Source organism: Erpetoichthys calabaricus, chromosome 6, assembly GCF_900747795.2.
Source record: "Erpetoichthys calabaricus chromosome 6, fErpCal1.3, whole genome shotgun sequence".
Classification (NCBI taxonomy): domain Eukaryota; kingdom Metazoa; phylum Chordata; class Cladistia; order Polypteriformes; family Polypteridae; genus Erpetoichthys; species Erpetoichthys calabaricus.
Genome location: NC_041399.2, coordinates 206,714,664 through 206,742,452, shown reverse-complemented (window position 1 = coordinate 206,742,452; position 27,789 = coordinate 206,714,664). Strand labels below are relative to the sequence as shown.

The 27,789-nt window shown below is 42.3% G+C and overlaps 2 protein-coding genes across 2 annotated transcripts in view; both read right to left on the bottom strand.

Moving 5' to 3' along the window:
- Positions 1-27,789, bottom strand: part of LOC114653822 (aerolysin-like protein) — a 989,661-nt gene that overhangs the window by 548,425 nt on the left and 413,447 nt on the right. The gene's annotated exons all lie outside the window — the stretch shown is intronic.
- Positions 12,126-26,323, bottom strand: LOC114653834 (uncharacterized). The gene is made up of 2 exons (XM_028804383.2): positions 26,202-26,323; positions 12,126-15,343 (listed from the first exon to the last, which is right to left on the bottom strand). The coding sequence occupies exon 2, from the start codon at positions 15,320-15,322 to the stop codon at positions 13,253-13,255; it is 2,070 nt and encodes a 689-aa protein (XP_028660216.2). The 5' UTR covers positions 15,323-15,343; positions 26,202-26,323; the 3' UTR covers positions 12,126-13,252.

The following is a 27,789-nucleotide window of genomic DNA, read 5'->3' as shown; positions in this document are numbered from 1 at the left end:
GGTGGTTACCTGGCACTGTAGGGTTGCCACCCGTCCTTTAAAATACGGAATCGTGCCGCGTTTGAGAATGAATTTGCGCGTCCCGTTTTGAATCAATACTGGACGGGATTTATCCCGTATTTTTTTTATCATTTTTTTTTTTAAAGCAGCGTCTCATGCAAATCATCCCACACGCATTTTATGAAGATGCCTCCTTTCCTACTTTTGATTGGGTAATACTTGATGTCATCGTTAGTTTGATTGGTGTTTTTAACTGTCCAGTGAGGAGGGCGTGTCTTTTAAGTACAGTCTGCAAAGTGTTGGCACTGAGATGTGGCGTCAGCGCCATAGTTGAAGCCCCTAACGTTGCGGTCAGCAAGTCGGCTAACATCCGCCATGTGCCGTCTTTCAGTTGCGAGAAGCAGATCATAGAATGGTTGAAACTGTTGCCCCTAATGTTGCGCCACGGCGTGTGGTTCGTTTATACCTCGTGTCTTCTCATTAAACTTTTATCTCGCGAATATGTTATTGCAATCCGCAGCGGGAGCGTTTCTATAAACTTAATTTAAACTTACGTTTTACACCGTGCTTTGTTTCCCTTATGAACATGCTTGTATGCTTAACTCGCTCCGTTCTCAATTGTTTAATTAATTTTTTGCTCTTCTCTGTTTGCGGCTGTTCCTCCATTTCCCCCTACTTCGTTCTTTTATCTCGCGAATATGTTATTGCAATCCTTAACGGGAGCGTTTCAATAAACTGATTGAAAATAGTTTTGCATTTACCTTTTTAGTAAAAGGCGAGCTTTTAAGCCTGAGAAATCACCCCGTAAATGCACACGTTTAATTGCACATGTGTTAATATGTATGCTTACACAGTATTAAAAGACAGTCAAAAATTAACGTCATTTACCTTCGTTCCCACGTGTGACTCGTGCTGTAAATGTCTTCCTTGTTTTTAGTTGACGTGATTACGTAGGAGGCGTGATGACGCGATACGTGACTCCGCCTCCTCCATTACAGTGTATGGACAAAAAATATGTTCCAGTTATGACCATTACGCTTTGAATTTCAAAATGAAACCTGCCTAACTTTTGTAAGTAAGCTGTAAGGAATGAGCCTGCCAAATTTCAGCCTTCCACCTACACGGGAAGTTGGAGAATTAGTGATGAGTGAGTCAGTCAGTGAGTGAGTGAGTCAGTCAGTCAGTGAGGGCTTTGCCTTTTATTATTATAGATCAACTCTTGGCAGCGGCCAGCAGGGTGGCCGTGTGGTTCATGTGTACGGGCGCCGTTCTCATCCCTACCACTTTTGCCATCATTTCCCCTATCCCTTCATATCTTAAATCATTCTTGAGGCAGATTGAAGACTTAAGTGCCAGCTTAAGTGGAAAATTAAAGAAAACATACTAAGTAATTGCAACACAAACACTGACTTAATCAGCTTTAACGTGAAAAGATGTCGACGAAAGAAGAGAAGAAGTGGGCCACTAGGGTGGAGAAAAGAGCCGCCGCTCAGGAAGCAGCAAGCACATCAACCTCTGAGCAAACGAATGATAAACATACAGAGAAAGAGGAGGAAAACTAGGAATGCTCAAGTCAAGTGTATTCACTGCACATTATTGTACAGTGCGCCATTATTGGTAATCTATAATCCCAGTAGTGACATAGCATCCACGAGTGCTACTCTCTGCTGTTGGAGCTTTGTTGCTTTTTCCTTGTGCTATGAACTCATTAATACAGTTGGTCAATGGCTGCACTAGATTAACAGCTCACACTTTGCATTATCTGCCAGAGTAATTAGAGCCACATTGATCAACTCTGGCCTGAGAAGTTACTTTCTTATTATGTTGTATGCATGGTAGTTGTATAAAGAAAATTTGTTGGATGAATAGATTTTACACCTTTAGTCTAACCTTTCAATCTCAGGTAATGTGTCCAGGTGTATACTTTAAGCATGAACTTGTAATTAAAATCACTTTAAGCACATTATTCAACCAGCTTTCAAGGCCCAAAAGAGATACAATTGAATTGATGGAAACCACAGAGGGTTCAGTTTAAAGAGTCTGATGTCAATGGGTCATGGCCTCTGAGCAATTGTCACGTGTAAGGGGTGTGACAGATAGAGGCACTGTCGACCCCTTGAACCCTCAGACCAGACGTCAAACACCAGATAAAAGTCCATTATTATTATTATTATTATAAATAAGTACACAAAGCACACTCCACTCCACTATCCTCATACAATACACTAATACACAATAACCAATCCTCCATTCCCTGATGCTTAGCCACCCTGCCTCCCAAGTCAACTCATCGTCTGGGATTACCCATGGTCCTTTTACACTCCCTGACCCGGAAATGTGTTCAATCCCTCAGTCCATGTGATTCCTTATCACTTCCGGGTCAGATAAAAATCCTCTTCTTCATCCTGGAAGTACGTCGTTCCTTTTGTCCATGTGACCAGGACGCACTTCCGGGTTATAGGGGACTTAGTATTCCCTGAGTCTCCCTACAGTGTCCCTTGGTAGTCCCCATGGTATCCGGCAGGGCTGGTTATAAAAACTACAAGGTCCATGAGGCCCTGTTGGAATTTGGGGAACTTCCATGCTGCCGGGATGGCTCCATGTGGGGGCCTGGGGGTATTGGCCGGGATGACTGGCCGGTCATATACCACAGGGGGTATGCAACCAAATACTGTCTTCAACCGTAGTGGGGCAGCATGTCTTATAGATATATTTGAGTGGGGTAATTTACTGTTTTTAGGCTTGCTGGTTAATGGGCACCGGCCTGCACTTGCCTTAATGAGCAGACACATCCTCACCGTAGGTTATTGCCAGTCAGTCATTTTAATAATAATTCTTTGCATTTACATAGCGCTTTTCTCACTACTCAAAGCGCTCAGCAATTTCAGGTTAAGGGCCTTGCTCAAGGGCCCAACAGAGGAGAGTCCCTATTGGCATTTACGGGATTCGAACCGGCAACCTTCCGATTGCCAGTGCAGATCCCTAGCCTCAGAGCCATCACTCCGCTATATCCTAAAACAGGGTTACGGGGGTCTGCTGGAGCCAATCCCAGTCAGCACCGGGCACCAGGCAGGAACAAATCCTGGGCAGGGCGCCAGCCCACCGCAGGACACACACACACAGACCTACACACCAAGCACACACTAGGGACAATTTATGATGGCCAATATCTTTGGACTGTGGGAGGAAACTGTAGCAGCTGGAGGACACGGGGAGAACAAGCAAACTCCACGCAGGGAGGACCCGGGAAGCGACCCCAGGTCTCCTTACTCCGAGCAGCAGCGCTACCACTGCACCACCGTGCCGCCCCACCTTAGTTTATTGGCACGTGATATTTAAAAATAAATGAGGGGATGTAAAAGGAGGGGAAGGGCTAAAAGAAACTGGAAAGGATAAGAAATGAAGCAAACAAGAGAGTTTAGGTATTGGCAAGAGAGGTGTGATATAGTAAGGAAGAGAGTTCCAACTCTTCCAAGTGACTTTCAGATAGAAGGGAAAGCAGGAGGGGTCTGGCGAGTGGAAAGAGCAGCCAAAAAGGAAGAGGGTAAAAGCCCCTGCTGTGTGTGGGGCTTGGAGCAATGAAAACCATTGAAAAGTTATGGTACAAAAGTTGGCGTTTGGTGCAAAGCTGAGAGAAAAATTGCTGCTCTGTGCAGAGCTTGGAGCAAAAGGCGGCTGAGCAGGGAAGTTGCCTGGGGTCTGATTGACATTTGCAGTAGAGGTTGAACTACGAGGGCAATCCCAAAAGTAAGGTCTCCTATTTTTTTAGAAATACAAACAACCGTTTATTTTCTATAATGTTTACATCATTTTAAAGGTTAAAGACTTATTTATTTTTCTACATAATCGCCATTTTGGTCGATGCATTTTTGTAGACGCTGTGGTAGTTTTAGAATGCCCATGTTATACCAGCTCGTCGCCATGTCCTTCAGGAAGCGTTGAACCTCATCTTTCACCTCTTCGTCGGAGCAGAATCGCCTTCCGGACAAATGTTCTTTCAACTTAGGGAACAGGTGGTAGTCACTGGGTGCCAAGTCCGGACTATAGGGTGGGTGGGTGATGAAGTTCCAACCGCTGATCTTTACGCATGTTTTTCTCAACCTTTGTGACTGTCTCGTCGGAAATTGACGGTCTCCTGCGTGAACTTCGCACTTGGCGGTAGCGTTCAACGGGAGCTCCATTTTCAAGGGCTGCCAAACCAAGATTGAGCATCCCAGCGAAGCCACGCATGCTTGTTTGGGAGTGGAGGAATCACAAATCACAACAGTGTGGCCAACAGCCGTATGAACAGTTTCTCTACATCCCCACCGCTTTGGAGACCTTACTTTTGGGATTGCCCTCGTAGTTAGGAAAATTACAGGACAGTACCATGATATGCTTCCAAAAGAAACTAGAGGATCCTCTTTTTTATTTTTTTAAAATATTTAATTTCACTGATTTCAATTGATCTTTCAAATGACTGAAAGTTTTAGGGGGCTCTTTTAAATAAAAAATAAAATTTTACTAGGGGGCTTATCCCCCTGCTTGCTTTGCTCGCCAACCCCTCCTCCCCCCACCAGCACTACGCACCGTTGTGAAAAGGGGGGCTGAACTCACCCCAAGGAAAAGTGGCCGCTCCTCTGAAACCCCTCTTAAAACAGTGATACTATGGAACACAAGTTTTTAAAATTTTTTTAACCTCCTCTTTGCTCGATCAGCTGCTGGCTTGCTGCTGCCGTGCCGTGTGATCTGCATCTCATGTGGCGCTTTGAACGTTTAAAAGCCTGTACAGCACCCGTCCTTTTGTCTCACTGCCTTGTCTCTCTTGTCCCCCAGACATCCTCAAACACTATGCGATCTGTTTTCGCTGTTCCGTTGTTTCACTGAGTAATATTTTCTGTTTGTTTGCACTAATGCAATCTTTAATCTCTTCATTTTTTTTTGAGACTTTCGAATTTTCCTACTTCCATTATCTCTAACCTGCTCTGCATGTGTATCATGGGACTTGCTTCCAAAGGTTGTAAGTATGACGTAATTTGTCCATCTCACGGGACGTGAAAGTGTCGCTCTTCAAAAGATCTCTTTTCCAAAGATCATGTATTGTCGCAAGATTTTTTTTTTTTTTTATAATAGGGAGATTTATCCATTCATCCTTAACACCAGATTTTATGATGCACTGTGAACACTCACTTTGTGAATTAAAACAATTTCAACTACTGATTCCATCTAATCACTTACCCAGCCAGCAGCTACACTTCCAAGACCTGTGGCCTGGATAAATTATTGAGGCTAATCTATAAATACCAAGCCATACCTCTAACAAATAAAATTTTCCCCACAATTGACGGTTTAAACATAAGCACCCAAAAGCAGATATATAAAAATAGTGGATAAATATATTAAATGAACCAATAACAAAAAATGCAAATTTCAGACGTAGAATACAGTCGACCCTTCATATACGACCGGCTTGACATGCGAACAACTTGATTTACGACCAAAATTTTTATTTTGATTTACGATCAACATCTTGCGTTACGACCTGAATGCGGTCATGTGTATCCGCTTGCGCGATTGTAAACAAACAGAAACATTCCTATTAATGCGGCACTCATTCAATAAAATGTCAGGTTTGTAAACTCTCTTGGGACCTCCCCCAACTAGAAGACATGCCAAAGTCCAAACTCCGTATGGAAGACTGTTTATCTGTTGCTGGGGCAAAAGCCGGCTTAAAGCTGTGCTGAGTCTCTCAGCCAAAGCAAACAGAAAAGATATTGATGGGTGATATGCATGTGATATCCCTGCCCGGCAATGGACAAGCAAGCTTCCACAGTCGCGGCAATCGCTCTTCAGGACGCACTTCAGCATGTCGTTCCCATTGAGTGGGGAGTGGGGGGGTCTCAGAAGAGTTCAGAAACAGTTCCTTGTATCATCGCAAGGAAATGCTGAGAAAAATTCTCGTCAGAATAACTTGTAGGCAGGAGGAGATTAAAATTAACGCAAAAGAAGCTATTGAAATGATTGCAAATGCCTGAGCGCAAGTTAAAGAAAGCCTTTAAAAAGCCTTCAGTTTCATTATCAGCCTCCTCCCTTCCTGCAGCCCAAAGATATCAAATTAAATGGTGAGTACAGTATGAAATTGTTGTTTCTGGTAGGCTAGGCACTTTTTATTACTTTTTGGTTAGTACATTAGAAAAATTATTGGTGTTTTGGTAAATTATGCACATTATACAACCCTTTTTTTATTATGAAAAGGTTAAGTAAGTGTTGCAGTGGGAGGTTTGGAACGCATTTTGGGTATTTCCATTATTTCTTATGGGAAAAATAGTCTTGACTTACAACCAACTTGAGTTACAACCAGCCCTCGCGAACGAATTGAGTTCGTAAGTCAAGGGTCCACTGTATTATATATATATATATATATATTTTGTGAGAAGCGCCCGGACACAGACAGACGGACATTGTTTGTTCACCTAATACACGTTTATTTACACTATTTACAAAGTTCATTGTTGCACAAACCCAGTGCCTCCTGCACCAATTCCCCAAAGTCCAGGCCTCTCTTCCAGTGCCTCACTCTTCAGGCCGCCTCCACTCCTCTCCAAGACAACTCTCGTCCACTTCCACCCGACTCCAGTCTCCGTCTGAAGGGAGGCGGCCCCTTTAACCCCTTCACCGCCCTCTGCCGGATATATCCGGCACCGCTGTTTTAATGCTAGCGCCATACTGCCGGAATTATCCGGCACATTTGCCTGTGGTTATATGAATGCCTGGCAAGTAGTATAACTGACGGTTTGGCGTGGGTATTATTACTACGTTGTATTTCGACAAGTCTGTGGTTGTTTTGGCCGGTCATGTGACGTGATTCGCATGTAACAGCTGTGAATATGGCGAAACGTAAACTGACTTCAAGTGAGGCTTTGCAGGCGATTTTGGACAGTTCTGATCATGATTGTAGCAGTTCTGAAGAAGATTTTAGTGACAGTGATGAGCAGCAACGTGCGCTGCATGATATTGTGAATGAAGACGCATCGGATGACGGCGCTGAGTGGGTGTATCCCCAGCATCTCAGCTGGGCTGCTGCCCGTGGTGAACTACCTTTTCTGCATTCGTTTGAGGGAACGTGTGGCTTTACTGTTGATGTAAACAATTACACTGCTGAGCAGTTTTATGAGCTGTTTGTGTCACCTGATTTGATTAGACATTTTGTTCATCAGACAAATCTGTATGCAGCACAGTTTATTGAGAAAAATCCCAATTTACCTCCACATTCCCGTGTTCGTGCTTGGTTTGACACTGATGAAAACGAAATGAAAAAATTCATTGGGATTTTGATGTTGATGGGAATAATCAGAAAACCAGATATTGAGATGTACTGGTCTACAGATCCTATGTATGCAACACCTATTTTTGCAGCTGTCATGACACGTAACCGATTCTCTTTGCTGCTGAAATTCTTTCATTTGAATGACAACAGAAACGAGCCAGATAAGAAAGATCCAAACCGCGACCACTTGTTCAAGCTACGTCCTTTGATTGATCATTTATTTGAAGCATTTCAGTTGCCCTACATGCCAGGACCGTCAGTTGCAGTTGATGAAAGTTTATTGTCGTGGAAGGGCCGCTTACAGTTTCGACAGTATCTACCATTGAAAAGGGCACGGTTTGGTATCAAGATGTTTTGCTTAGCTGAGAATTCAGGTTACATTTATAGATTTCGTGTATACACTGGCAACTTGCACAACATTTAGTGGTCAATACTGCTTGAATAAATGTAAAAAATGTAAAAAAAATGTAAAAAAGTAAAAAAACAAAAATTGTTCAGATTTCGCCTGGCTTGGGGAATATTTAGGGAGTTGGCGGTTAAAGGGTTAAATAAGCACCCGGATGTGCTCCAGGTGCTTCCCGACACTCCTCCGCCGACACTCCCCTGTGTGGCGGAAGTGCCGGCTCTATCCCCGGAAGTACTCCGGGTGTCCCTGCTCATCTTCCCCCCAGAACTGCCTGGTGTGGCAGAAGTGCTGAAGTCCAGGGCTCTCTAGGCACTGGGGTGCCCCCTGGCGGTGACCACGGGCCCCTATAGGGTTGAGCTTCCCAGCTCTGGTCTGGAGGAGGCACAAGCCCTCCTCGGCATCCCGGCTGGGTACCACCCCCATCTGGGTACCACAATATATATATATATATATATACAATACAATACAATACAGTTTATTTTTGTATAGCCCAAAATCACACAGGGAGTGCCGCAATGGGCTTTAACAGGCCCTGCCTCTTGACAGCCCCCCAGCCTTGACTCTCTAAGAAGACAAGGAAAAACTCCCAAAAAAACCTAGTAGGGAAAAATGGAAGAAACCTTGGGAAAGGCAGTTCAGAGAGAGACCCCTTTATATATTATATATATATACACACACTAATAAAAGGCAAAGCCCTCACTGACTGACTGACTGACTCACTCATCACTAATTCTCCAACTTCCCGTGTAGGTAGAAGGCTGAAATTTGGCAGGCTCATTCCTTACAGCTTACTTACAAAAGTTAGGCAGGTTTCATTTCGAAATTCTACACGTAATGGTCATAACTGGAACCTGTTTTTTGTCCATATACTCTAATGGAGGAGGCGGAGTCACGTATCGCGTCATCACGCCTTCTACGTAATCACGTAAACTGAAAACAAGGAAGAGATTTACAGCACGATAACACACTACTTCTCCGCTGCGAAGCGCAGGTATTTTGCTAGTATATATATATATATATATATATATATATATATATATATATATACACACACACACACACACATATATATATATTATATATACATACATACATACATAAATAATATATAAAGGACAGAGCCGACTATACTTCCTTAGAAGGCTGCCATCCTTCAACATCTGCAATAAGATGCTGCAGAAGTTCTATCAGATGGTTGTGGCGAGCGCCCTCTTCTACGCGGTGGTGTGCTGGGTAGGCTGCATAAAGAAGAGGGATGCCTCATGCCTGAACAAACTGGTGAGAAAGGCAGGCTCTATTGTAGGCACGGAGCTGGACAGTTTGACATCCGTGGAAGAGCGATGGGCACTGAGCAGGCTCCTGTCAATAATGGAGAATCCACTGCATCCACTGAACAGGATCATCTCCAGACAGAGGAGCAGCTTCAGTGACAGACTGCTGTCACCGTCCTGCTCCACTGACAGACTGAGGAGATCGTTCCTCCACCACACTATGTGACTCTTCAATTCCACCCCTTAAACATTAACATTATTCAAAAGTTATTGACTGTCTGTCTACCTGCATTGTTCTCACTCTTTAAAGTAATATTTTTCCTTATCAGTATGCTGCTGCTGGAGTATGTGAATTTCCCCTAGGGATTAATAAAGTATCTATCTAGATTTGTATATCCCTCCACCAAACTAACACCATATATACAATAACAAACCCTCCCTTATCCCAGTAACCTATAACAAACAAAACACGAACAACAATGAATGAATACAGAAAATGCCAATGGTAGTGAACTTGAGTCTGAGTATACAGCTATCCTGAATACAGATGACTGGTCAACAGATAAGTGATGTGTTTGAATTTCCCGGAGAAAATGGAGCAACCTCGCCGTGAATCCTCAGCATGTGGTGGATAAATGTAGTCCAACCCCGGGTCTCTGGTGATGATTGAATTGAAGTAAGTCCGGTGGAATGAAAAACAAACTGGTTATAAAAGTGCAATGAGGAAAACAGCAGGTAAAGTTGGTTTGTTGTCGTGAAAATGTAATCTCCGTCTTTCTCCTCTCCTCCTGGGGGGTATTTTTCGTACGTCGCTTAAACCATCCGAGATCAGGTGCCTCATCTTGAATGAGTTAATGCCAGTGAAACTCATCCAGATAAGTCGGTTTTTCAAACGCAGCTGTGTATTAGATTAGTGTAGCTGGATCTAATCATACGAGATGAATGTGCGCGCCCGCGCTGAGTGAAAAGCCCATATATATTGAGTCTAGAAAACATGATCAGCAAGTCTTTGATAGGCTGTAACAAAATGACGAAAGAACGGGCGCATTTTTCTTTCACACACGCGGCGCAAGACCTTTTATTCGAAGGGCACGAAGAATTTCAAGATTTAATATGCACAAGCGGTAACACTGCAAAAGCAGCCCAGACCAGAAAAGACGGCTGGCAAAAACTGGCCGAAAAAATTAAACGCTAAGTAGTGTACATTGTACTTAGTGAATGCAGCGTTTCATTTCCTATGTGTCAGATTAATTATTATTTAATATGTCATAATTCCAGATCAAACGTGAGCACAAGGAGAACATGGGAACAGGTTAAAGTGAAGTACAAGAATATACTTCAAACTGGTAAATATTTTTATATGACTATTTAAAGAATTGTTGACATAAAGAATCATATATAATATAAAAAACATTAATTTTAAAGCTAATAAGGAGGCAGACAAGCAAAAAACAGGTGGAGGTCCACGCGGTCCAGACCTAACCCCTGCAGAAGAGTTGGCTCTCCAGCAAAATGCCCATCACCCTGTTTCTGAGGGCATCAGGGGGAAGCTCCTCCCCAGAACCAGTGGCAGGATGCAGTGGTCACTTCATTTCAGGTAAAGGATGGTCATTGCATATTTGTCCTCCATGTGTGCTATAGGTATGTTCCATATAGCCCTCTTTTTTGTTGAGTCAGTTGCAGGGAATGTCATATCCCTTGAACCTGTGTCTGACCAACGAGATATTAACGAAGGTCAAATATTTGATGAAGACACTGTGTCTGATTATTCATCAGGAGGAGAGGTACACTTTCCAAATAATATTTGATCAAACTCCACTCTGATCAGTTTCATGTGCCCCAATCACATTTGGAAATCCTGGTAATGAGAATGTTAGGCTGATTGTGGGATTCTTTATGGAACTGTGGGTGTTTTAGCCTGTGTATTACCTACCTGCAATGGCATGAAACACCTCTATTGTCTGCACACGCAGGTGTCCAGGAAACACAATGAAAACCTGAAGGAAATGTTTCAGAACCAAACAGACTTTACGAATTGCCTGGCAAACTGCACTTTTTGATAGATGTTCCGCATCGCCTGCAGTATATAAAAAAAGTGCCGCTTGCAAGAAACCTCAAAGCAATGCCTACTGTCTGTGTGGTTGTGAGAGCCCGACTTCGCCGAGTTTGACTTCGAATATACGGAGCTAATAAATCTTTGAGGTACAATATTCCCCCTCGGCTAAAGCGGTATCTTTCGTACAGAATTTCCTCCGGGGGCAATAAAGGATCTTGCCGATCGCGTAAAACCCTCTTTATATGAAATTCTCTTCGTATAATTTGCACAGCAATATCAATTGGTCGCTCTTTCATGAACGGCGAAGCCCTGACTGGATGACTTCCACACCGTCACTGATCACGTGTGTAAACTAATCCTTGTTTACGCAGAACAAACCTGCTCCGAGCAGGTTTGCGGATTTGGATGTGTTGCTATGACAACACTTCCAGCAAGAGTTTCAAAAAACCGACAGATCCAGGATCAGGCCAAATCGTCAACAATTACATCCGGCTAAGCGAGTAATCCACGTACGAAAAATACCCCCCTGGTCTGTTCCCTCCCGATTGTTTATATAGTAATGAGCCGGATGTAATTGATTGTAAACAGGTTCTTTCCATCTTGGGGCTACGGTCTCTCTCCATCATCCGTCCCCCTGTATTTACGGGGACGACATTCACTGACGTACACATTCTAAACAGCAAACGGGACGATGGAAACAAAACGCACTCAGTACAAACATTGAAAACACTATTACTATGTAGCCCCGCTACAACTTGCTACTGGACCATCTTCTGTCTACAAATTACTAGATGCCATAGGGCATCACATCGACTAACAATTTTTCTTCCTATTTGTCCCAATACCTCTGGTCAGCTGGGATGGGAAGACTACATTTGTGTTTAGTCTTCCAGATAATTTGTTATGTAAAATATTGCTAAGAAATAAAAGCTAATTTTATCCTTATTCCCCCACCACCAACATCTAAAAGTTACAGAAACACACAGCATACACAAAGACTAGTTACCTCAGTTTTCATTTCTCATTATAGAAAGTTGTCCCATAATGAAGAAATCTGAAAGATAATGAATCAGACTCTTATTCATTCAAGTTAGTGTTTATTTGGATATTCATTCCGATTGACAAATCACAATGTTTTTTTTAAACAGCGATTCAAATCTTTTAACCATTCACTATGGCCAAGCTGCAGTATACATTTTTTTCTACTAAAGGGCTCCATTTATGTACCTGTTCAAAATCAACTCCATCATAAAACACTTCTTGAAGGAGCACCACCCAGAACACAAAAACCCTCTTGGCGTATTGAAAAGAATGGATGGCAACTTTTGCTTTTGTCAGATTTTCCCCAAACAATTTAAAACTAATGAGAAAGAATTAGTAAATGCCATGAAATTTTTCAAACTCGCATTAAATCACAAGCTGATTCAGGTTTTCACATCTTTGTGCACTGACAATCTGAAAAGCCCAAGTATCCCCAAAACAAAAAGGGGACACGTCATCCAATTGCATCACATAATTTTTGACAGAAAGGAACATCCATATTTTACTAGTAAACCCACAATTCCTTGAAACAGGTCTTTCATGGCATAGGATTTAATAACTACACAAAAACCCCTGGCATGAAAGGATTAGTTACAAATAATGAATGAAACATGTACATTTAAAAATTACACATGAACAGAAGATGTCCACTATGGAATGCTAGAGTAACCAAAGATTTCTTGAACTTTTAGCCTAGTGATCCTCCATTTATGTCATGACATTTCAGGACCCCAGGAATTCCAACTCCTAAAGACACGAGTCTTCAAGTTAACGGTTTGAGCAATGGCTGCTGCAGAAGTGAATGTTTCTCCCCAACCAAAAACATGTCCTTCAACAACTTCAGTTTTCATAGACCTTCCCTTCCTGCAAGAAGGGAGCAGTTACTGTTCATCTTCATAGCTTTTTGAATATATCAAATTGGTAGAGAGTACAGAAAATTAAACTTTGCAATAAGTTTTATTTTTAAAGAAGTAGTTGAGTCCAGTTAGAGGCTCTCCTCACAATTACAGTTCATCCTAGAAGAGACATGAAGAGCATTGTGCTTAAGAGATCATCTCCCTCAGTATCATAACCTTCCTTGTGGTGTAAACCTTCAATTCTAAAAGTAGCAGTAAGAGAACAATGATCAAGGATTTGTGAAAACAAACCAATACACTCAATGTGCAACTCCATTATTCAAACTGACCCTCATCTTCCTTGCTTACATTCTTTATCCCAGTGGAAATGTTGGATTGAATCTTCTTTTGTTCTACATCAGAAATCGGAGGCAACACAGACTGTAATTCACTTTCAATCTTCTGCACTCGTGAATTCACACTGCTTTCAAACTCTTCCTTGTTCTTCAGTACAAGATTTTTTATGCCATTCTGGGCAGATTCACAATCACTGGCCAACTTTCCACGTTCCGATTCAAATTGAGGATTATTGGGGTCCAGTGCCATGAGCTTTCCAAGGCTGCTGACTTTGTCCATGAGATACAGGTTGGAGACCTCAGTGTAAGTTTCAGCAATCATGTGGACCAGATTGGCAATGTTGGATGCTTGGAAGGCCTGGGTGTAGATCATGTCTACCACAAAGCGGTTGGAGTTGTACCCTGTCACAGACTTCAGAGATTCAGCTGATGTGACAAACTGATTCAAAGTAGTGTTCAGGCAAGTACTAATTAAATTAGAGATCATCTGGAAGAAGTGAACCATTTTCTCCCACTGCTCCTTCACTCGTCCCATTGCATCAAGGCCTTTGACTAGCATCTTCACGGTGGTGTCAAAGTCAATCTCCTTCACCTGACAACTATGCATGGTGACAAGAATCTCCGTGAGCTCCTTGTTGTTCTTCTCCAAGTTCTCCATACTCTTTTGGTACATGTCCTGCACTTGTTGAAGTTGTGCCTTGCTTTGCTCAATTTTGAACCTTGCATTTTCAGAGGCCATTTCACCTGCACTTTTCTTTCCATCACTCGCTTGGTGGACGATATTTGGTGGAGTAGCAGGGAAGGCAGAGGAGTTTGTGAACGCTTTGCTTTCCGAGTCAAACACCTCACAGCTGTCTTTCAGACTGCTTATCTGGGTAAGGATTTTCTTCTTCTCTTCTTCAGGACAATCTTTTTTGGGTGCATATTGGGTCAGCAATTTACAAATAGAAACCGCAGCTTGACAAATTTCCAGGACCTTTCCTTTGGGCTTGCATTCCTCTTCACCTTGTACACTCTTCTCAATATCTTCATATTGTTTCTTAATCCAGTCGGATTTTGCAGATTCGTTCTTCTCATCATAGATCTCATTCCATTTGATCTGATCTTTTTCCACGAAGGTCTGCAGTTGCTGGGACAGTTTAAGAAGCTGGGCTGATTTGGAATATATATTGTTAACGGCCATGGGGTTGTCACTTTTAACTGGAGTAGATTCAGATCCTGTGGAACCTTTAACAGCACTAGTTATTTTGCCTGGTGAAGACAACACAGATACTGCACCAGAAATAAGACTATTCACAGAATCTGCCAAACCTTCCACAAAATTCATCCCAATTATTTCCCAGCCACTGGGCATTGAATCCATCGCCTTCTTAAACTGATCTTGAGCCTCATCCAGCTGCTTAGTCATCCGGGTCAGATTTTCCTCTGCTAATTTTTTAGCCATTTCTGTTGATGCCTTTTTCATCTGGGCTTCCTCCAGCTTCAGCTTGATATTTTTCAGATCTTCTTCATAAAGCAGTTTTGCATTCATGCAGGCTTCCAAAATCTCTTGGATAAGCAAAATGACATCCATAAATTTCTTCTCTGTTGAATCTGCCAGTCTTGTGCACTCTTTGGCGATGTCATGTATATTTTGCAGCTGACCCGGAAGAAGCGCTTTAACAAGGTCTAGGTTATCCTGAAGAAGTGTCTTTACAGTCATCTTCACGTAACCAGGTATGTTGAAAGAGTGAAGTCGGATTTGATCCATGTTCTTGTGAGCTTCGTTAAAAGCCAGCCACCCACTATTTGTCACCTGCATGAGACAAGCACGGAAAGATTCCGGATAGCGAATATATTTGAACCCATCTTTGGGAGGATTCTTGTTAATGGAGAAGTCATCTTTTGAAGAAATGAATACCAACTCTCCAAGAATGGCAATAGAGAGTGGGCCTGGCATCAGAAACTCTTCCCAGTTGGCATAGGGCTTCATCAGGAGAGTGGTTTCTTGTCTCACCTCTTCTGCCGTGGAGATGCTCAAGACAGCCTTCTGGACTTCTTGAGAAGACATTTTAGAAGTTGGTCCTTTACCCTAAGGGCAGACAGAAGCATTATTGAAAGATCAATTCAGGTTTCTCTGCCCCAAAATTAAAGAACAAGGAATAAAGTTTTATGTTATGATCCTCTTGTAAAACAATTTTTAAAATAACTTATTACCACATTTTAAATACATGGGGTCAGTTGCAGCTTTCCCAGAAAGAACTTTATTAAGATGGACATTGGAATACTAGCAGGAAGACCCCCTTAGGTCTGTCCCATTACTCTTGGTCCTCATTTCTTCTAATCAAAAAGCCACATTAAGTGGCTAAACATCATACACACTTCTAAAAATGATCTCTTAATCACCACTTTTGTAAATGGCACAAAGGACAAAAGGTTACACTTTCTATTCCAACAGTTCTTGTAATTCAAGTCTGCTCAAGCACATATTAAAAAGCTTTAACATTTTCAGTAAGTTTGACAAAAAGAAAATGAACAGACCATTAGATACCTGATAAAATGCATCTAGAAACATATCATTTGTAGAAAATCCAGAGCTCATTTGTGAATTTGTCTTGCGTAACTGTGTACACATTTTCTAGAAACATCTTAGTAATACACCAGTAAACCCCTGATTCTCTAAAGAATCGCAAATCCAGGAATGGCAATTACTTTCTGTTCACTCCAGTCTTTGTAGGGATGCAAGATCATGGAGGGTGGGGGCGTCCTGGGAAAGTTTTCATTTAATGAAAGAAATATATTTGTAGTAAAGCTGTTTCTTTTTGGAGCCATGACTCGTTTGGTTCTGGTGTTTGAGAAGCGCGTTGTAGGCACCTTCGTTCATTGTTTTTATCCATGCAGTCTCGTTTGTTTTTCTATGGGTGTGTTGTCAGCTAGACGTCGTTTGCTGTTAGGAATCCTAATTGAACCCCTGCCTGCAGGCACTGTGGAGTAGCGGACTGCTGGCACTGTCAGTAGTCACCACTACCTTAAGTTTAAATGCATACACATATATAGATAGACGCTGCATTCACTGTGTTTCCCAGTAGACACGATACGCGAGCCTTATTGCGAGTGACAAAAGTGCCATTTAAACTAATAGTTAGACGTGGAAACCAGGTTTTCTGATGAAAAAAACAAGAACGTTTAAAACAGTATTGTTTACATACAACAGATTTTGGCAAATCGTTTAAATGCAATTCTTAATATCCATTAATACACTATTAATGGTAATTATTAAATAATAATATTATCCATCCATCCATTGTCTCCCGCTTATCCGAGGTCGGGTCGCGGGGGCAGCAGCTTGAGCAGAGATGCCCAGACTTCCCTCTCCCCGGCCACTTCTTCTAGCTCTTCCGGGAGAATCCCGAGGCGTTCCCAGGCCAGCCGGGAGACATAGTCCCTCCAGCGTGTCCTGGGTCTTCCCCGGGGCCTCCTTCCGGTTGGACGTGCCCGGAACACCTCACCAGGGAGGCGTCCAGGAGGCATCCTGATCAGATGTCCGAGCCACCTCATCTGACTCCTCTCGATGCGGAGGAGCAGCGGCTCTACTCTGAGCCCCTCCCGGATGACTGAGCTTCTCACCCTATCTTTAAGGGAAAGCCCAGACACCCTGCGGAGGAAACTCATTTCAGCCGCTTGTATTCGCAATCTCGTTCTTTCGGTCACTACCCATAGCTCATGACCATAGGTGAGGGTAGGAACATAGATCGACCGGTAAATTGAGAGCTTTGCCTTATGGCTCAGCTCCTTTTTCACCACGACAGATCGATGCAGAGCCCGCATCACTGCGGACGCCGCACCGATCCGCCTGTCGATCTCACGCTCCATTCTTCCCTCACTCGTGAACAAGACCCCGAGATACTTGAACTCCTCCTCTTGAGGCAGGATCTCACTCCCAACCCTGAGAGGGCACTCCACCCTTTTCTGGCTGAGGACCATGGTCTCGGATTTGGAGGTGCTGATTCCCATCCCAGCCACTTCACTGAGCTGCGAACCGATCCAGAGAGAGCTGAAGATCACGGCCTGATGAAGCAAACAGGACAACATCATCATCTGCAAAAAGCAGTGACCCAATCCTGAGTCCACCAAACCGGACGCCCTCAACACCCTGGCTGCGCCTAGAAATTCTGTCCATAAACGTTATGAACAGAATCGGTGACAATGGGCAGCCCTGGCGGAGTCCAACTCTCACTGGAAACGGGTTCGACTTACTGCCAGCAATGCGGACCAAGCTCTGACACCGGTTGTACAGGGACCGAACCGCCCTTATCAGGGGGTCCGGTACTCCATATTCCCGGAGCACCCCCCACAGGATTCCCCGAGGGACACGGTCGAACACCTTTTCCAAGTCCACAAAACACATGTAGACTGGTTGGGCGAACTCCCATGCACCCTCCAGGACCCTGCTAAGGGTGTAGAGCTGGTCCACTGTTCCGCGACCAGGACGAAAACCACACTGTTCCTCCTGAATCCAAGGCTCGACTATCCGACGGACCTTCCTCTCCAGAACCCCCGAATAGACTTTTCCAGGGAGGCTGAGGAGTGTGATCCCTCTGTAGATGGAACACACCCTCCGATCCCCCTTCTTAAAGAGGGGGACCACCACCCCGGTCTGCCAATCCAGAAGCACTGTCCCTGATGTCCATGCGATGTTGTAGAGACGTGTCAACCAAGACAGCCCTACAACATCTAGAGCCTTTAGGAACTCCAGGCGTATCTCATCCACCCCCGGGGCCCTGCCACCAAGAAGTTTTTTGACCACCTCGGTGACCTCAGTCCCAGAGATGGGGGAGCCCACCTCCGAGTCCCCAGGCTCTGCTTCCTCATTGGAAGGCATGTTATTGGGATTGAGGAGGTCTTCGAAGTACTTCCCCCACCGATCCACAATATTATAATTATTATTATTATTAACCATTCCTCCCATAAAAGTAACATTTCGGGGACTGCCTTCACACTTGTCTCGCTCACTCAGATCTTGTAATTTGAGAGTATTCAGTCTGGCAATATGGTGCAGCCTTAGTTTGTGGAAGACAGACAACTAAAGACATGAGCATAAAATGATGGTTGTCAATTTCAAACTGTTTCCTCAATGTGCTCCTTGAGAAAAAACACATCATCAAGTTTTTAAGATTGTTGTTAGCTTTTAACATTTCTCATAGTGACTAAATACGTTTAGCCAAAATGTTGTTTGGAGGCTCACTTGAGCACATACTGTAAATGCATATCTTTGCTAGCTTAGCCTGGCTTAGCTAAAGTAAAGATTATAAAATGGCATTTTCTAACAGCCAAATATAACCAAAACAATTGTTCAGCCTTACCTATGAAATGTAATCCCCCGGGATCTGATTTGGAGTGTACAGTGGTTTGTACAATCCCAAGCAGCACATTATTCATTACTTCACTCCACAGCAGTGCCACTCACAATATGGCGGCGACGTTGACGTACGATTCTGCTAGTCATGAGGCGTCTAGTTATTCTGTGTCAATGTTTAAATATGTCACCATGGCAACTTGTTGGCGTACACGCTTTACGTCAAGTTTAGTTTACAGGTTGTGTTGTGTTGTTTGGGCGCCATTTACTGACTTTTGGAAGCTGCTGGGTTTGACTGTTGGGCACGGTGCGAGTGCGCGTGTGCTTTTGGCATGGGTTGCATGTGGCGTCCGTGTATACACACAACCTTCGTAAACATTACTAAACAAAGGTTTTATATGCAGTGGTGTGCGCATTTGGGTGGCGGTTGTATTGTGACCTGAAGTTTAGTTTACAGGTTGTGTTGTTTGGGCGCTACCTACCGAGTCTGGGAAGCCGCTGGGTTTGACTCTGGGGTGCTAAGTCACAGTGCGCGTGCGCTTCTATGCATCCGTGCATATATATACAACTGTCGTTTAGTAATATAGATCTACATTTACTCACATAACCAATGGAACTTGGAGGTCAACATAAATTGAGTAAATGTTAGTTTGAAGATCCTTTCGAAACAAGTGTTACATTACAAAACTGACCACCGTAAATAAAGAGCTTTAAACTAAACTGACCACTGCAAAACCTTTCCTTAGGAACTATGAGCTTATCAAATCCATCATCAATGAGATATTCACAAACTTCCTAAACACAGCGAGGGAGTCAGCAGTTCAGATGGAGGTGGGCAGCATGTTCCTCCTTTTGGGAGCTATACATGAAGACTCCGGATTGAGATTTGATGCCATGCAGAGGAGGCATTACCAGATGCCATTTGTTAGCGGATCTGAGTGGGCAAAAAAAAAAAAAAGATCATACAACCTCAATTTACATAGGGGCTCACCCATGCAATAAAACTGCTAACAAGCTCCATGTGGCTTGCACCATATGCAAACATTTTTGTTTCCATTTTCACAAAGGTGCGAATTACTGACCATCAGGCCTTCAATGTGTAAGCTTGTTTGTAAAACCTAAATGTTGAATTGCTAACATTGTCCAGGTATAACCCAAATATACATAAACACTGGGCAACAAAGATTTTGCTCTCTAGACACTTTTGGATTTATTCAGATGGATTTTGGCCTGCTGACCAGAAAAAGAAAAAAAATTATCCTAATACATACCATTATTACAAATCACCTATTAGATTTTTCTCATAGACATATACTGTACAATGCATCAACTTCAGTATCTGGAGTACTGCATACAGTTTTAGTCTCCAGCTTGCAAAGATGACATAGCAGGGCTTGAAGAAGTCCAGAGAAGACCGACTAGGCTAATTCTAGGACTACAAGGGGGGAGTTGAGGAAACAGAACCTTTTCAGCAGGGCCGTTTTTGGGTATAGGCTGTCCAGGCAAGGGCCTAGTGTGCCATCTAGTGGTCAGGATGCATTATTGCAGCCTTCTGTAGAGTGTCCTATATTTGGTTTAAAAAAATTTGTCCAGACTGGAGCACAAAGAAATGTTTATGTTGTACGCCTCAGCAGCACCTGCACTCTCTGCGCTATACACAGCACAACCTGTCTGCAGTATCATATTCAAGTGCAGGCCGCGTGCCAGGCATCTCATGTGATGTGCAGCCTTGTCATTTACCGCTGTGCTGCATGAGTGACACTGCGGTTTCAACTTTGGCAGTTAGTCACTTCCAGGACCAGGAGTCACCCCCTGATCTTCCCACATGACGCACAGCCTGCCAGACAAACACACACACAGCTGAGGCCCAGTCCCTTTCTCCTCCTCTTCAAGTACAGCACCACAGGGCGAGTGATGGCTGACCTGGGTGCTATCTACAACACTAAGTCATTCCCTAAGGAACAATGACCAGTCAGACCTTGATGGGAAAACACTGGCACAAGAAATTTAAATTTTTTTTCCCCCCCAGACATGCCCACACTGGAACCATTACCGTTCTTGCAAAGAAACCAATTTAAAAAATATATACAAATATGTGGCTAACCCTCAGAAATGCAGCCACTACCCCCATACCTGTAACTTCTGCAGAGAGAAGCTTCTCAAAACTAAAGCATATTATATAAATAGAGAGAGAAAGATTATATATCTTGAGGTCTACAGCGTCACGAGACCATCTCAATGGATTTGCAATGATGACCATTAACAGAGACGTGTCTGGAGATATATCATGGTGATGTTATAGGCCAAGGCATGTCCAATTTTAAAAAGACATATGCAATGTTAAATCTCTCCATTTACCAGCGACACATTTTTAGTATTTGTTGGGCTTTTTTCTGTGCAAGGTTTGTAGAGTTTGTCAAGCTATTTACATGCAAAGTGGTTATATTTTATTAGTTCTACACAAGTTTTAGAACATACACAATTTGCATGCAAAAGAGCCATTATATTCTCATTTCTTTTTAAATTAAGTAAGTGATTAACCTGTGTTAGTAGCATATTGTGTATGTGTGTCTATGTATGTATGGTGGTGTGAAGGGTGGCGTGGGGACCGATTTTCCTGGGGCACAAAATAGGTTAGAAACGACCCTTCCTTACAGTTTAAAACAAAAAAGCAGACTAAAAGACCTGATTGAAGTGTTTAAAATTATGAAGGGAATTAGTTCAGTGGATCGTGACAGTTCATGAAGGACATGGGGACACAGTTGGAAACTTTAGAAGTTTTTCTTTACACAGAGAACCACACAAACATGGAATAAGTGACCAAGTAGGGTGGTAGACAGTAGGACATTAGGAACCTTCAAAACTCGGACTTGATGTTATGTTTAGAACAATCAGGTGGATAGGGCTGGGTAGCTCTGTTGAGCTGAATGGCCGGTTTTCATCTGGAATGTTCGGATGTGTCTGGTGATTTAGAAGTAGTGGCACCGCTTCTAGGAATACAGCTTAGATATATGGGGTACTGTTTTTTTTTTTTGCAGATTGAACAGCCAAGCTGGAGATTATTACTTTAAAAAAAAAAAACAAAAAAAAAAACTGACCACTGAAGAGGTAAAAAACAAAAGTGGCATATAAACCTCTTGTCCTCCCAAAAAGACATTTGTCCGCTTTTATATACTGAAGAAAAACACTCAAGAAAGTGAAATAAGCAAGTCATTTTTGTTAATGTCCTCAACAAGTGCCTCAAAGATCTGCTAGAGGGACTGATCAGAGATGGGAAGAGAAAAAAAAACCCAAACCCAGTACAACAGAACAGTTTCAGTGTACCAATCTTGAGCCACTACCAAAATGTACAAAGGGAACAATAGAATGGCATGGGTCTAAAAAATGAGTAGGATGAAGACCGCAAAGAGTAAGTGACCAACTATGATGAACGCCACCATTACATTACTCCATTTGTAGTTGGAGGGCCACTTCAGGTTTCATGGCTACAAAATTGCTGGGTATGACCAACTGCAGGACTCCATAAATGTTCTTCCAGCACAATTTCACATTTCCAAATTATCATGAGCTTTCTCCTTTTCCCCAGCGGCCAATAACACTGCTTAACATTCACATGGCACTGGCTCGGTTTTCCTGGTACAGAGAACTGAGAGAACAGCAAAAATCTCTCCCCACCATTCTCCTATAGTGTGTAGAAAAATGACAGACTATTGTAGGAGTTAAATTGGTTTGATGTGCATCTAGCATATGATGCCAGTGCACTGTTTAAAGGAGCCCAGCTTTATTATTTGCCTGGTTTGCTGCTTAAGACTTATTCTTCTGATCTTAAAGACTGAAGGTATTATTTTAATATTCACTTTGACAGATAGGTGTGCGTGTGTGTGTGTATGGTGTAAATGACGGCTGGCAGCCCAACCTAACTGGGATGCCCAGGAAATGGAAAGATGGGGCAAGGCAGATTCTTTAGGGCATTGCCTCTCCCAGAACACTAGATGGCAGCTCCCCTGGGTTTCAGTGGTGCCCTCAAGTACCCAGAAGGTATCATGGGACGTGGAGTTCTTTACCTCAGCCCTGTTGGGTGGCACTAGGGGGGTTGCTGCAAGGAAAGCAGAACCCTGTGGCTGGGGGTTTCTGCCTGCACCCAGAAGTGCTTACAAACCAATTGGGCAGAAGAACTTCTGGGTTGGCCAACATAAAAGGAGCTGCAGGCCTCACAGAGATGAGCCAGAGTCGGGTGGAAGGTGGATGAAGCTTGCTGGGAGGAGAAGACTAGGCAGTGACTGAGAGAAGAATGTATTGTTTATTCTCGTTTACTGTGGTTCTTGTGTTAGGAAACACTGGTTATAAGAAGAGTTTCCCACAATACAAAGCTCTTTGCGTTTTAAACTTGTGCGGTGTGTCTGTCGGTGTTGGGTTTGGGGAGCCAGAGTGCCTCCTGGTGTTCACAAAGGCTTAAGAGAAAGGCATGATCACCGCTTTATTGTAATGCTTAGGCGAAGTTTCCTGTTGACAGATCTACCTGAACTGAATGATGGAAATACATTGTCACACAAAGGGTTGAGCACGAAATGGACGTGCACGTGGTGTAATTTTTTAAAAAACACACTAAACAGTCACATACTCTTAAGCTAACAGGACTATTGTTTTGTTATGCCTCATTAGCAACTGGATGTAACCAGTGTGTGTGTGTGTGTGTTATATTATACACACACACACACATATATATCCATCCATTATCCAACCTGCTATATCCTAACTACAGGGTCAAGGGGGTCTGCTGGATCCAATCCCAGCTAACACAGTGTGCAAGGCAGGACACAAACCCTGGGCAGGGCGCCAGCTAGGGCCGGATTTTCCTATAGGCTAACTAGGCTTCAGCCTAGGGCCTCAAGATCAAGAGGGGCCTACATTCAAATTGTTAGCAAAATTAAAATTACACTATTCTAAAAACAGTGAACACTAAAACACTGAACCGAAAATAAGGAGAAATTCTACGCATATGACTAATAAACAAACATAAAAATGTATTGGTTAAGATCAACGCATATTACGTATTTTATTATCTCTCATGTAATTTACAAACTTAAAAATGGAAGGTGAAAGGGCCTCATAAGTGGAATAGCCTAGGGCCTCTTTTCATATAAATCCGGCCCTGGCGCCAGCCCACTGCAGCACATATACATATATATAATACACTATGCACATATACATATATATACACATATATATATATATATATATATATATATATATATACACAAACACACACTTTTTAAAAAACATGCTTATACTGTATTAAGTTAAAATGTGTACTAAAAAAAAAAAAAATAAAAAATAAGTCTCTCATACATCACTCGTAAAATAAAAGCGTGGGTGCTTTTGCTAAGATTTTGAATGTTGATTGATGAAACACGCCAACGCTTTTATTTTACGAGTGATGTACGAGACTTATTTTTCACTTTCTAAAAAGTGTTCTGAACAAAAAATATTAATACATAAATTTTCAGGACCATCTCATTTGGCTCAAATGTTAGTTAACCCTTTATAGTCTGTGCCAAGACGCATTTGAATAATGATGAGACATCCCTGTGAATGAAAGATGAACTCTTTCTTCCAGAATATGAATTCTGTGTATACTTAAAGCATGAATGGAAAGATTTTGTCACCCATCCCACCCCCTAAAAATACAAACACACCCAAAGCACACCCCATTCTATTAATCCAAGTGACTAGTTGGTATTTAAAGTCTAAACTATAGAATATCACCATTAAGTTGCACCAGATACAGAAGCCCAATTTCAAACTATCGTTGTCTCTCTTTGGGGAAGGGGGTAGAGGGTTCTTTGGTGATTTCCTGTTTGTCTGAGAAGTTTAAAGGTTACAACATCAAATATAACAAAGACGTTAAACATGCATTCTATTCTGAAAAAAATTGGAGGGGGGCTAATCATGAGGATAACAGGCTGCAAGATTATTAAAAGTAGTATGTTGACAGAGTTTAGAAATTATGTTGTGTTGTTATCTGGCATTTTTTTATGCCCTGAAAAGTCTAATTTGATAGATTAGAGGTCCTGGGTAATTTCAAGTGAAGTAAGGTACTCCAGATAAGACATTAGTGGTGTTAAGGTAGAAATAACCAGCAATCATGGTGTTGGAGAATGGCAACACATTGCATGTTACAATAAGGACTCTGTACAACTTTAAATACTACAATATTGTTAACTTGATTGAAAACACTATTGATTTAATGTTACAATGCTTCCCCCCCCATATGTGAGCCAAGGCTCCAAGCCACGGGGGTCCTGGAGGGCCACAGTGGCTGCAGGTTTTCATTCTAACCATCTTAATTAGTGACCAGTTTCTGCTGCTAATTAACTTCTTTTGCCTTCATTTTAATTAACTTCTTTTGCCTTCATTTTAATTAACTTGACTCAGGCTCCTTTGTCGTTTCTTTTTCCTTAAAATTAGCAGCCAAATAGCGAGACACAAAACGAGCCCCACCTGTGCCCATCACACAATATCTGAAAATAAAGAAAGGTGAAGGTCTCACTAAGGTTGATCTATCCGGTCACCAAAACATATAGACAGTGTTCAAAGAAAAACCAGAAAGTCAGTTTTGGAAATGTCTGCTGTGGCAGAATGAGAGCAGCAGCAAGCCATGGAATTAAATAACGGGTTTAATTAACAGCAAGAATCGGCTTCTCATTAAGAAATTAGCTGGGCGTTTGAAGCCCTAATTTAGCTGGACATCTGTTGGCTCCTTTCACATCTCATTTCTGTTTGACTGCCATTTAATGCAGAAACGAATCAATTCTAAGGACTGAATCCTTAAAAAAAACGGATATTAAAATAAAAGGGAAAAGGAATTTAATTAGCAGTTAGAACTGGTCACCGATTATGAAAAGGGTTAAAATGAAAACCTGCAGCCACTGCGGCCCGGAGATTGACGCCCCTGTTTCATGCGACGGTCTGCAATTTACCCCCAGGATCCTTACTTAGACAAAGCAAGTACTGTAATGATTGCGGGTGGAGGCTATAATAAACTGCGGATGGGACATCGGACTCTGAAGCTTGTGTCCTTTTAGTGAAGTGCAGTGCAGTGCAGTGTACGCAGCCTGTATCGACTTCTCATAACCAAGTTGTTGATGTCGTCTGAGGCGCCAAGGAATAGACTGCAATTTGACCCCAAGATCCTGAATTAAAACAAAGCAGATAATGATTGGGGGGGGGCTATAATAAAATGGGGCTGGGTCATCCGAACCCGGGGCTTCGTAGCTTGTATCGCTTTAATAAAGCTCAGTATATCGAAGCCTGCATAAGTGTCATAACCACGTGATTTATGACGTTGGTTACCAGCACTGGTTGGTTACCGTTCGTATTTTATACATAGAAGATAGATTACATATCGAGTCCGATTGAAACTGCAGTCACTTCTATGGAAGCGCCGTCCGCAGGCTACCTTGAGGCAATGGATGCTACGATTTTTGTACACCACCAGATGTCACTCTTTTTGAAGATATATATATATTTGGCAAAATTTGGGAAGAAACTTCACCCATCACTCATTAAAAAATAAACACGTTAAATGGCTTACCTAAGGGATCACTCAACGAAGGTGTTCTTGCTGCTCTGGCGGTGGTGCTCGATAATTGAGAGCAACCCTTTTTGCGAAATTAAATACCCCATTCTTATCATTAGCCGTCCAATCCGAGTCTGCCTCCACTGGAATATCAGTTGTTTGATTTTTTTTTTTTTTTCATGGACGCCCGCTAGTTAGTATCAAGTGAACAAGGCACGCCCAGGGGTCATTCATTTATGCTGATCGTTTCATTTGTGAATTGACTTTGAAGCAGAGCTCTAGTTTTGAGTAGCTGGCGATGCCCTGTGGCTTTTTATAACTACTTATAGAAGATTCGACAAAAATCGAGCTTATATTGTTTTTATTCACTCCTGTTAAAATGTATATGATTGATCACATTCTTTAATATCACTTGTGTTAATTGATCATATTCAGGCGTCTGTCGCTTTTTGCTAAAATGAAGCGTTTTCCAGGTACCGGTGTTATTTGTAAGGTTAACTGGATTCATTTTGGAAAGTTTCGTTCTTATGTGGGCAGCTATCGTGTTTTATATAACGGGTAAGGACTGTACAAATTCTAACTAAAGGAGGAAGGCGAAACAATCAAACGATGCCTGTTAAAAAAAACGCATTGCGTTGTGATAACTACCCATTGCCATATAAACTACAATAATATTTTTAAAATTAGCGTCATACTTCTCTTTTAGTTTTCTGAACAATCCCTGTTGTTGTGACTGTGCGACTTTACGGTTGTCTGACTTAAAAGAAGGCGGCGGCTGATTTGGCTCAACGTCGCAGCACCCATCAAGTATCTTCGGCTTGATTGCAGTCCTATAGCTGAGTGAGAAGCCTGCACGTTCTTTGATTGCGATTCTGAGTTTTCCTTGGTAACTTCTGTTTCCTTCCCTCATACTAAAAAAGTTCTCGTTAAAGTACTGGAGACGCCATATTTCGAATGTAACAGTAAGGGTGTATAATGGAAAGGCGTCCCGTCCAGTGCAGGAACCAACCTTGAATTTCGTGTGCTTTCACTGTTGGAATGCATGCACTGACGGGGGCTGTGTTGGTGATCGGGGATCGTTGGATCAACCTAATAAAATTAGGATACCTTTTCAATTGAACTTAAATCAACAGAAAAAGGAAATGTTAGATTAAAAATAAAAATGTATATTGGTTGCACATAATAAAATTGTTTGATCAAAATTATTTACTTGTCCTTAATGTACAAGGGACATTCAAAAAGTTCCCGCACTTTTATATTTTCGTTGGAAACGGTGAATGCGGGAGGAGACATTAAAAAGTTGGTACTACTTTGGGAAAATTTCAAAAGAGGTCAAACAGTTCAATAATCTTTACTACAGTACGAATAATCCTAAACCGCCCACCATCATGGAGAATACATGTATGCTGTTATCATATAGGGAGTGTAATTGATTTGCCAGATTATTGAAGTAACACAAACCTAAAGACATTTCATAAACATGCTAAAGGTGCATTTACTTAGAAGGTCGTGATCTTTGATTGCCAGTCTATAACTGAATGGAGATCCCCAAAAATCTGTAAAATCTTTATAGTGTTTACACTATGCGACTTTTCAATTTCAC

Coding starts and splice junctions, on each gene's coding strand:
- LOC114653834 (XM_028804383.2), bottom strand. CDS start 15,322: ATGTCTTCTCAAGAAGTCCAGAAGGCTGTCTTGAGCATCTCCACGGCA.